Source organism: Pteropus vampyrus, unplaced genomic scaffold (assembly GCF_000151845.1).
Source record: "Pteropus vampyrus isolate Shadow unplaced genomic scaffold, Pvam_2.0 Scaffold177, whole genome shotgun sequence".
Classification (NCBI taxonomy): Eukaryota; Metazoa; Chordata; class Mammalia; order Chiroptera; family Pteropodidae; genus Pteropus; species Pteropus vampyrus.
Window position 1 is genome coordinate 1,754,291 of NW_011888958.1, and position 12,213 is coordinate 1,766,503.

The 12,213-nt window shown below is 35.6% G+C and overlaps 1 protein-coding gene across 5 annotated transcripts in view; it reads right to left on the minus strand.

The window, feature by feature from the left end:
* LIN52 (lin-52 DREAM MuvB core complex component) overlaps nt 1-12,162 on the minus strand; it is a 75,460-nt gene extending 63,298 nt beyond the window's left edge. The window contains exons 1-5 of one of the 5 annotated variants that reach the window (XM_023537019.1): nt 11,775-12,162; nt 7,374-7,442; nt 6,147-6,184; nt 3,449-3,515; nt 1,633-1,716 (exon numbers count right to left, since the gene is read on the minus strand). In XM_023537019.1, the coding sequence (XP_023392787.1) occupies nt 1,633-1,716; nt 3,449-3,515; nt 6,147-6,184; nt 7,374-7,442; nt 11,775-11,805 (289 nt within the window). In that variant the 5' untranslated portion in view covers nt 11,806-12,162. Of the gene's footprint in view, nt 1-1,632; nt 1,717-3,448; nt 3,516-6,146; nt 6,185-7,373; nt 7,449-11,774 lie in introns of all 5 variants that reach the window. The other 4 variants (XM_011370878.2, XM_011370879.2, XM_011370880.2 and 1 more) reach the window with 4 other exon arrangements.
* Between the last annotated feature and the right edge of the window lie 51 nt (nt 12,163-12,213).

Sequence of the window (12,213 nt, forward strand, 5' to 3'; positions counted from 1 at the left end):
AGCATGAAATTTCATTTAAAAAAAACTGACAGAGATAAAGCATTGATTATTACGATCATTACAGCATTTATTATCCAGAGCTAGAAACAGAATCAATTTCTATACTACACAGCCTTGCATTCATGAATTTAATAATCATAGATTTATCTTTTCATTATAAACTCTGGAGGTCCATGACATACCTGGTAATTAGTAATTTTGCCAAGACATAAAGTTTAATCATAAGAAATAAACAACCCGGTAGAGATATCAGAATTAGGTCACAATGGGTGAACCTAGCAGACCACCTAGCAACCACATCTTAAAGCATTTTGTTGTTCTCTGCTCCTCAATTCATGAAGTGATTAAAATATGTTTCCTTGGTAAAAGAAAGCCATTGCTAACGACAGTAATGGAAATAAAAGAAAAAATAAAAAGGGCTAAAGTGATAACTATTAGTCAAAAATAAGAAGTTTTTAAATTAAATTTTAAAGTGAAATATTGAATTTGGAAGTAACTTAAACCAATGATGTGAACAAATCCACTACACGCTCTATACACAAAAAAATAATTTATGAAACTGTTTTTAGGATTGTTCTAATCCATCCTATAATCAGTATAAAACTTGTTTTTGAAGAAAATTATAAGCTATAGTAGCCTCTCAAAATTGTGGTTTTATGAAGGTCTCAGGAGGTACCCACGGAGAACAAAGTTCTAAGCACTGTATTTATGTTATCTCTTTCAATTACAAAGTGATAATTTTCTACAATTCCTTTTCCGGTTTTATAATAAATACAGTATGGGAAGAGACTCAATGTATAAAGAAGTAATTTTAAACTAAGAATGAAGAACGGACAGTAATAAGTGAGAACTTTTAAAACATTACTCACGGTAGCAGACTGTGTTCTTGGTCTGCTATCTACCCCTTCCTTTGAAGAACCAATTATTCCCTCCCATTTTGTGTGATCTGAGTTAGACTAACTCTTCCAATCTGTACATGCACCCAGGACCCAGGCCTGGTCCATCAGAGTGCTCTGGGCCACTTGACTAAAGGACTGGTTCCAGGATAGGTATGTCAACCAAGATGGAACAGTCAGAGTCCTCCGCAGGCCTTTCTTTCTGAATGTTCAGAAAAGATGTTCATTCTTTGGGGATTATGAGATTTAAAGACACTTCTGGTCACTTTCCCCGGTTCTAGGAAAAAGCTATCTGCAGCAGCAAAGAATAAGACTAATTAATAATGTATGAGCGAAACAGAGCCTTGAGATTCAAAACAAAAGCAGGAACAAAAGCAAAACCCAATGACATCATTAAGATTCATACATCTAGATATCCTCAAAGCTATTTCTATTCCTGGAATTTTGATTTGTGTGAACTAATAAAGTCCCGCTTTTGCTTAAACTAGTATGATTGGACATTCTATCACTTAAAACTGAAAGGATTTTCAATACATTTCTACTGTACAGAGAAAAATAACTTGTTACCTAGTAAACTCAGTAATTATTATAGCATACTCTTATCATAAAAGGCACACTTTAGATTACAGTGACTTACCTTCATAAAACCTAACAAAGATATCTTCTTAAGTATAGCTAGAACTCATCATGAAATACACAACATGCAATCCTAAATAAATATGATCTGGGTACTCACACTCATCCAGCCCCAGCTGATAGGCCAGGTTCTGTAGGCCTCGTACCTTCTCCATCAAATTAGCTGTGGTGAGGCTCCCCAGTTCTGAAACAGAATCATTTATTTCAATACCACTTCTTTCCACTGTTCTCTAGTAACAACTTATTCGGCTTGGAAACCCTTGTTATAAAAGTTTTCAAGCTTAATTCCTATTGAATAAATAGAAAATGAATCCTTTATCTCTTCTCATCAAATCATTCTCCTTACACACAGACACACATACAACACACACCCCACAAAGAATTTTTTCCCACTACTGCAAAATGCCTCAGATGAGCTTACCTACTTAATGAGAAGAGAGTTAGCATAAATACAACGGCAAATTACATAAGGACTCTTTTCGTAATACCCATTTTGCCTATCATACAAAATGAATACAACATTAAAGTATGAAACCTTGTGATTTGACATAGCATTAAGAAAGCCTACAGACAGATCAGTCTTGCAAAATGGACAATGTCTCCACTGTAATTTATTAAGTCCTCATTATTTCGATTAACGATAAAATAACAAAAAGACACGTACTGTTCCCCATTTCCCTAAATTTAAAAACAAAAATGAAATATTAATCCAAATTTTTCCTTCAAATCAAATACCTATAAAAAAAATTAAGTTTACCAGATAAAAAGACAGTATACTTAAAACAAAAACTTACTTTCCCAGATTTTCATTTAAATAGCACCCAATTCCTTTTAGGTTTAAAACACAGGTCGATTTGTATGGAATATAATGCTAATGCTATGATTCCTTATTAAAAATTTAAAGTTTCCTTAGAAAATACATACTGATGATATATATATAAATGTCTGTTTGGAACATGAGAGCAATGAACCTGAAATGCCCTTGAGACTTAATATTTCTATAGTTGGAAGAGGGGGTCTGTATTTAAGCATTTCATGCAGAACAATGAATTACTTCTGAAATCAAATAAAGGTGTTATTTTCTCCCACTTATCATGCCACGCTCATTATCGATATCTAGCATAAGTAGCAGACTTTCCTTTTTGATATGTTCAGCTGCTTAAATAGCTCAAGAGTCCAAGATTCTTACCTTAATTTTAGTCTATTACTTTACAACCATCATGAATCTTATCACCAGAAACATGATTAAAAAATAAATAAGTACATTAGAGCAAAATTGAGGAAAATTAATGTTTTTTAATTTAAATTTCCACTTGTGGTTGAGTTCCAAGTAATTTATCAAACAACAATACTCACCACTTATAGTTTTCTTTATGGGAGAAATTGATGGGATAGAATGAAATAAAAGACAGGTCTTAATCCACTTAGGGGTTGTCAATTAACAGTACTGATGACAATATATGGCAGTAAATCTAAATAAGGCACTTGTTTATAGTGGTAAGAGACTAGACTAAAAATAAAAAATAAGAGCTTAAAATTTTTAACTCTTTCTAACAAATCTTGGTTAAATTAAACCTCTGAACCTTAGATATCATCATAGCTAACTCACAAGACCTTTAAGAGAATTAAATTAAAAAATTTATGTGAGAGCTTCTTGTTAACTGTAAGCGTTATACAAAATAAAGGTATTTAAGGAATTTAGCAATCATTATGACCAGATCTTGAATTAGGAGGATTTCTACACATGGTAAAATAAAGAAAGGCATTTAGACATGAAGAACTATCAATAAAGACAGTTAAGTAGGCAGTTTGACTGAAGCTAAGAATATTTTCAAGGGAATAGAAAAACTGGAAAGGTGATTTATGAAGAAGCATAAATGCCAGGTTAAAAGTTAGAGGTCACCAGCATTGCTTACCTTTCAACATGTCGATGTCATCACGTTCTATTTCGGCCATCCATTTGGGCGGAGAGCTAGTAATAGGCTGTCAAAAAACAACAAATATCCATTCAGATACATACAAAATGTGAAGAGACCCTACTCTTTCTTTTTATAAGTAGCCTATCACATAGCATTCAGGTTGTTTGAAAATACTGGCAAATCATAACTTCTAAAACACGAATTTCTCCATGTTCAGATATGGCCTAAAAATAGTCTCCCTACAAAATGACACTGCTCATCATTAAAGTTGGTCTCAGAGAAATGATCTTAGAATTTGGTGTGACTACTGTTACTGTTTCATACATGACAAGTTAGTGTAGTAATAAAAAAATTATTTGAAATTCAGCTTTGGTGAATGCCTCCAATTGAACTGTTTGAATCAATAATCAGTTAAGTGACATTTTCTAGCAGAGAAGATTCAAAGAATCAAAAATGAGAAAATTTTCAATTTGCAAGAAGACTGTAATGATCTTCACTTGACATTTCATTATATGGTAGACATTTTAGAAAACTTTAGAATTTTTAGTTATCTTCTCATTTCTGAAAGTGAACTTACACACTTTAAAAGAGACCCTATTCTTGGAATGGCTTTGGGCAACAGTTTTCAATCATAGTTGGACTACAGAATCATCTATGTAACAACAACAACAACAAAAAAATACAAATAACCTGGCCACACTCCAGATGTATTTAGTTATCAAAGGTTGGGCAAAGGTCCAGTGGAGAGCAAAGGACACTACCTATATATTTTTTAAAAGCTCCACAGCTGCACAGTGATGGTTGAGAAACATTACTTAAGCTTTCAGCTCTTTTCCTTTTTTAAAAAATTAATATTTATTTGTTACTATGCAATGAGCAAAATACCATGTTTTATGTCATTTAATTTAAAATCAACCCTATAAAGCGGTATTATTGTACTTGTTTTACAAATGAAAAAAACCATGTACAAAAAGATTGCAAATCACTTGCTTCAGGTCAACAGCTAGTGAAGCCAGGATTCAAAAGCCATGTAGTCTGAGTTCAGAAACTACTACTCTATACTGCCTACCCTAGAAGGCTCCTGGTCAAATTCACCATTTTTACCCCTAGTAGGGAACAGACTATACCAGGGGATCTTAACCTGGGGTTCTGGGATGACCATGACCCCCTAGAAACAAAACTCAAAATGTATGTGCATATTTCTAGAAAAAAAGGTGTAGATTCTTAATCAGATTTTTAAAAAACACTATACTCTAATAATTTATTTAAAAACTACTTACTTACATTTACAACTCAAAATACTTAGTCGTTATCAAATATAACTAACTAAATTGAAGTCAGTATGAGTGAAAATGTAAGAAAATTAAAAGAGGTACTTTCTACTCAATCTACTAGACAAAAGCTGATCTAATAATAATATCTACCATGTATTGTTTATTATGTCCCAGGCACTATGCAAAATGTTTTACATGCATTATGGCATTTTCTACTAAGAAGCTTATGGAGTAGTTTCTGATGAGAAATCCAAGTGTGTCTGACTCTAAAGCCCTATGCTGCCTTGAACTCCTCATGCTTAGGCCTTACTGAATGCTAAAGGGGGACAGCCAGCTTACATACAACCTAGTTCTTGAAAAAAATGGAAGTCAGAATCCTTCTGTACAAATATTCTTATGGGACCTGAAAGCCACAGGCCCAAAGGGGCCTTAATATTTAACTCAGCACCTTTAACTCTAATAATGAATAGAGAATGCTACGCATATAGTAAGGTGCTGTGAAAGCTATATTACAAATCCCCAATGGTATAATTTAATAGATAGAACATGGGCTTTGCAATCAGACAGACCTGCATTCAAATCCTGGTGAGCCACTCACTGCAACTTGGGCGAGTGACTTCCAAGTGTCTCTATCAGTCAGTGCTTTTTAACACTGGGCTGAAATTTTTCTAAGTATGGTTTTAAAAATACGAACGCTAGTAATCATTCCAATGGGTTCACAATCTGATTCTGCCACCTACGGCCTATAACCTTGGGAAACCTACTTAACCTCTCTGTGTCTATCTCCTCAACTACAAAATAGGAATAATAATAATAGTGAAGACTAAATAATATATGTAAAGTACTTAGAACAGTGCCCAGCACACGGTAAACACTATGTAAGTCCTAGCTAATATTATAATCGTCATATTCTCCTGGTTGTGGGAATATATAAGAGAACATATGTAAAGTATCTAGCGCAGCGCCTAACGCCTGGGAGTAGAAAAGTTGTGGCTCTAATGGATGTCTTCCTTCAGTTTCTGATGAGCCACTGAGAAATTTCAAAAATCCTCTGAGGAGGTATAAACTAAAGTCATTATACATCACATAAACAAAAGAGAAAAGCTTCAGAATCATAGTTTGGGTAAAAAGAATAATGGTGTTACAATAAATATTTCAACTGCCTTGCCTTAAAAGCTTTAAAGCTAGTAAAAGAGGCTAAGGGACAAAGGTCAAAATGCCAAAATAGAGCATATGAACAGACGAAGACATTATCATCAATCAACATGATGATAATACATAAACAGATTTCCAGGACTGGAGTTATAAAATGATTTGAAGATTATGACATTATTCTCAAAAATGAAATAAGAGATAGTTGAGCTTGCACTAAGGAGCAAAATGTTGGATAAACTTCATTAGGTAAGTAAAATATTACCTACACTTTTGAAAGACGCTGCAAATTCAGCAACACCTGGTACTAAAAAGAAAAAAAATACAACATTATTTATTCAATTAATAATTTAGAATCCCAGACATAGAGAATTTAAATAATAAGAAGAAAATAGCCTTGTCTTCAAGGAGCTTACAGTCTGGAAAAAGAAAGAGACTAAACCGATAACTACAATATTGTTTAAGTCCTCTAAGAAAGATACTAGGTGTTATGGGAGGACCCCATCCTCCCCCCTACCCCCACCCCCACCCCCACCCCACGAAAAAGAAATCTAAATCAGACGGAGAGAACAGGAAAAGCTTCTCAGAGAAAATAATGCCTCAACTGAACTTTAAAGTATTAGGAATTAGCTGGATGGAAGAGTGGCAAGATATAATATTTCTTACCAAAAGTTTAAATTTCCTTTTTAGGTATGCTGTTCTGTCAATATAATTGTTTATTTAAATGTCTAACAGGAAGAATCACATTAAAAATAAATAAATAAATAAATAAAAACCAGATATTTAAAAATAAAATGTTCAATCTCACTAATAAATACAAACTAAAATTAATAAAGGTCAGTCACATTCAATAACAGCTAGTATGTGAATAAATGGGCACTCTCATATACAGTCATCCTCTTCCATGTGCACAAAAGTATTTGTGCAAAGATATTCATTATTACCTTGTTTGTAATATCAAAAGTGTGATATAACTTAGGTTTCCAAATAGGGTATAAATACCTAAACTATATTGTATCTATCTATACAATGAAATACTTTAAAAGAATGAATTAAATCTACACCTACTAAAATGGAAAGATCCATTAATAAATTACTACTAGGCAGAATAAATTAAGCTGCAGAACATGTACATATGGCCCTGACATTATACCAAAAAACAAACAAACAAAACCCAAATCCCTCTATATACTTAAAAACACATCTTTATTTGCTTATCTGAATAAGCATAAAAATGGTCAAAAGAATTTGAACCAAACTATTAATGGTTCTTTTATAAGAGTGATTAAAGGAGGTGAAGAAATATGTTACATATCTCTGTATTGTCCGAACTTATTGCAGATGTAGTTCTCAAAAATAATTATTTTTTAAGGCTCCCTATCATTTCGAGTCACACCATGTCCTGAAAAAATTAACATTGTATCACAGAATTCAGTGGTTCTCAGTGGCACTGGTTGTCCTGCATTGATTCTGATATAAAGAAACCAAAAACTTACATTGTTCTGGCCAAAGGTCTGGTGAGGCACGGTCAAGTTTTTCAAAACTTAACAAAGATGCTTCCAGATCTGTTCCTAGAACAAAATACCCAGATGAGCCAACAAGACATAAAATATGTTAATTTATATAACATTTCAATCTCAAAGAACATAAATTGTAACACTCATCTGGAAGTTTAGAGATCTAAATTCTATAACTACAAATAAATTCTAAAACTATACAAATGAATCATTCTCCTTCATCAAATCTAATTTTCTGATCTCTAAAATGGGAGCAATATTTTAGTGGAGTATTAAGAAAAATGAATATCGACAAACCCAACTGCGCCTTCACTCATATGTCAAGATTTTCCTCCAATTACAATTAATTAATTATTTCTGCTTTCAAGAAAAACAAACTCTCTATACTAGGGTTCTAAATTCCATCTTCTTTTGCTTTGTCAAAGACATCATGAAAAACATCTCTCTTGCACGATCAATTTTTACCTTCTCTATTGGCTCATACTCAACAGAGCAAGCAAACCTGCTCTAGAATTTCTCTTCTCTGAAAAAACTCTTCCTTGACGCCATTACCTCCTAACTCCTTCACTGCAAAAGTTCTTCAGTTGTCCATCCTGCTGTCTCCACTTCCTCACCTTACATTCTCTCCTTAACCCACAAAAATCAGGTTTCTGCTCCTATATACATGGAAACTGCTGCTTCAAGGTCATCTATGACCTATGTTGCTAAAAATAGTGGTCACTTCTCTGTTCTCTTTTATGTGACTTTTTGCAGCATTCACATGCTGACCACCTTCCTTGAAACACTCACTTCCAGCTTCTATCAAACCACTATGCTCGCTTTTCTCCTTCCTCGCTGACTCTTTCCTTGGTCTCCTCTTCCACTCAGGCCACAACCTAGGCTGCCTTCACTCTCTATCTAGTCTCCTAAGTAGATCTCATCTAGTCCCATAGCCTTTACCATCATTTATATGTCAATGACTCCGTATTTATATTTCCAGTACCAATCTTTCCCTAAACTTCTGAGTTATATATCTAAGTGGCTACTTGACATTTCTCTACATTCACATGTATGAAAAATCCCTTAAGTCTAAGGTGTTCAAAACCACACTCTCTCAGTCTTCTCCATCTTAAGAAATAGCACTACCATGAACCCTAGTTCTCAAAAACCCAGATATCATCCAGTCTTCAGTGCCTCACTTTTCTTATCCTTCCATAACCAACTATTAGTAAATCCACTAGTTTCTATCTCCAAAACACATCTTGAAACCAAATTAATTAACCAAGGAACCATCACTTCTCTCCCGGACTACTGCAGTAACTGCTTAACAGGTATCCTTTCCCCATTCTTACCCCTCCCCTTCTCTACTACCTCCAAATCTATTCTTGACAAAGTAGCCAGAACTGATTTTTTTTAAAAAGCCAATCAGTTCATGTCACTCTCCAGCTTAAAGGACCTCTTCCCAGCTAAATACATGAATGTATATCTACCATGCCCTAAAAATTCCTACATGATCCTGCCTAATTCTTTGACACTATTTCCTCTCAACTCTTGCCTGGGCACACAGTAGATACTGGATATTAACAACAGTTAACATTTATTGCTGGCATATTGTATGCTCAGTATGCTAACTAGTTGCATAAATTAGTTCATTTCATGATATAAACAGTAATTTCTGAGTAAGCCACATCTTTTAAATCTTAAAAAAAAAAAAAAAATAGCTGCAAACTCACTCTCCAGAAAATGTACATATATAAAAGTTTTTCAACGTGCGCTTTTCTCTCAACTGAACTTTTCCCTACAAATATTCTAAGAGAATTTCTAATGGCATTCTAACTGGTAAAGAACTTACTTCAATAAATTCCCTTAACTAAAGCATCCAAAAATGGTAACAAAGAAAAGCTGTGTGTAACACAAAATGTCAATTTTCAAATTCCAAGGAATGTTACCAATGGGAAGCTCAACTGTAACAAAAATAAACTTATTGGGGCTAGGATCCAATAACCAACAAGGGTGGCCTTATGATACCACAGTCTGAGGCATAACTCAGATTATGCTGTGAGTCTTACTCTCACAAATTAATTAGATGGCTTTACTTGATTTCTATATTCTCCTTTTCAAAGAAGTCCCAGCAAATTATGCATTAAAAAGATAAATGAGTAAATTACCTAAACTTTTTCAAATCATTGTTATTTAAATTAAATTTTAAAGACAGAGACAGGTGGAACACTAAAAATAGAAATGAGAGAGCTAGGCAGTAGAATATTTTGGAATGAGACACTTATTTAGAAGCTGAATTTAAGTTCAAAGTGTTCAACTTGATTTTGTCAGATTGAAAATGAAGGTTACGTGAAGAAAGGCAAAACTCTGTAAAAGATGAGACTGAAAACTATTAAAAAGTTTTTTTAAGAGTACAAACAGAGTGACCATGGAGATGGCTAGATCAAAGAAAATATATGTTTACAATACTATTTCTGGCCAAAGAAAGGAAATTAAGAGACGACAGGGATAAATCAAACAAAGGACATAGCTCTAAAATCTCCACAACTTATAAATCTAAAAATAACCTCATAATAAACTAAAATTTTTAATAGCAAATACTTCTGTCACCTGTCTGACTTTTTAAAATTGTGGTAAAATATACATAACGTAAAATTTACATTAACTATCTTTAAGTGTAAAGTTCAGTGGCATTAGGTACATTCACAATGTTTTGTAACCATCATCACCATCCACATTCAGAACTTTTTCACCTTCCCAGACTGAAATCCTACCCATTAAACAAGCTGACTTTTTAAATCCTCCTTTTTTTTTTATTTTTCTTTCTGGCAAGAGAAGGTCATTTTAAAAAGAAAGCACCCAGCCAGGAGAATGTCTTTTGACTCTCAACATCCATAATTTCTTATACAGTCTGTACCTGCATTCAAAAAAACTTAAGACTCATTAAACTTGATACTTATGATTAAGTAACATATTATTTATGAATATATCTAATCATTCTTACAATAAATGTTCAATGAAAGCCTACTGCTTACTCTGAGATCCATCTATGAACAAGACAGACTTGGAGTTTGTAATCTAGTGTGAAAGGGGAAAAGTTAATAAATATGTTTACAAAGGTACTGAGATAGTGAACAATTGTGAAGAGGAGCAAATCCAGATACTGTGATCTAGGAAAGCCTCTCTGGGAGGCGACATCTAAAATGAGACCTGAAACTGCAAGTGTTTACATGCTTGATTAATCTTTTCCCCTCCCAAAGCACCTAGCGTCATGCCTTTCATATGGTAGGTAGTCAGTATAGCTTTCTTGGCCTCAATTTCCTCATTCCTGAAATGAACTTCCAAGATTCCTTCCAAAGACAAAATATGTTGATTTGGGGAGGTAAAACTATATATCAATGAAATGGACGTGGGGATGAGGACAGCAGAAGCAAAAATTAAGTTCAGAAATGACTGCAAGACCTTAACTCTCTGAAGCAGAATCCAGCGCAAAAGCATACAGATATACCAAAATCGCTTAGTTGCTATCTCAGATGACTTGCATCTTAGACAATACAGAAGCAGAAATCGTTCGTTCACTCAGCCTGAAGAAACAACACATACAGCTGGAGCATGGGAGGTTGAGGTGTGTGCTAGACTACATTAAAGAGCTCAATTCTCATTTTCCTTGGGACTCTCACGGCGAGAGGCCGAAAAGGTCCCCCAGTTCTCTTGCTGCCAGAGCAACAGTACCAATCTGAGACAGGAGAGAATCATGTATCTCTTGCTCTTCAGTCTAAGGATTGAGGTCAGCCACCAATTGCAGCTAGGGTTTGAGAGAACAGTTCCAGATGATCAAAGCTAAGAGCCTTCAATGGGGCGCCCCAGGAGCAAGCTACAGTAAGGGTCTTCCTTTTCCCCATCAGTATGGGGAAACCTAGTATATACCAGGTTTCAGTGAGTTCTACTGCAGAAACTTGTGCATTTTTAAGATTCTTAGCAGAGTCAGCAAAGGTTCATGTTTAAATATGTTGTTTGATGGGACAGTGTGGAGAGTGGATTGGAAGGGTTTGTTAGATCGTCTGGCTGGATTGGAAGGGTTTGTTAGATCGTCTGGCTTCGCTCATATTTCTTCCTTTTCTCCTTCTCGCCCTCAGCTTAACCCAAATGGGGCTAAGGGAGGGGCAGGGCCCGGGATGAGACCTTCGTGGGTGCCCTCCTCCCTACCCACTTGGTACACAGGAGAAACTGGGCACGTCCAGAGCCGCTGTGAAAAATCGGCCAGCTGAAGACACACCCGCATCTCAAGGAAGAGAAGTGGAAGGGAAAAGAGAGGAGCCAAAGAAAGAAGTGTAAGTTAGAGAGGCAGATGGAGAGCGGAGCAAAGGACGTTGCAGGTGAAAAATCTAAGTCGGTTCTTACCGTCAGTGGGAGACGCCATCTTCCAACCCATGTCACGTGACGTGGTCAACCGTCGGCGGGAAAGCTGGGACCCATAAGCCACGCCCCCAAAGAGAGACCCTATCCTCAACTCGCAGCCTTCTCGTTTCCCCGCCTCATAGGCGATCCTTGCCTAACCCCGCCCCCAACGCTAGCCACACACACCTCTACCCTGGCGGAGACGGAGCGACTGCAAAAATTCTTGGAGGGTTTTTATTTACTTTCCCCAGTGATGGGGTGGGGCCGCGGTCATCTTTGTGGCCAATCGGAGTTCCCGGTTAGGGGGCGTCTTCCCCGTGTGCTGAATATAGAGTACCCAAGTCAGGGGCGTCTTCCCTACCTCCGCCAACAGAATTTAACAAGATGGGAGAGGGGCGAGAGCTCTTTCACTTCTGACCAACCGCATATCCCCAAAGCTGGG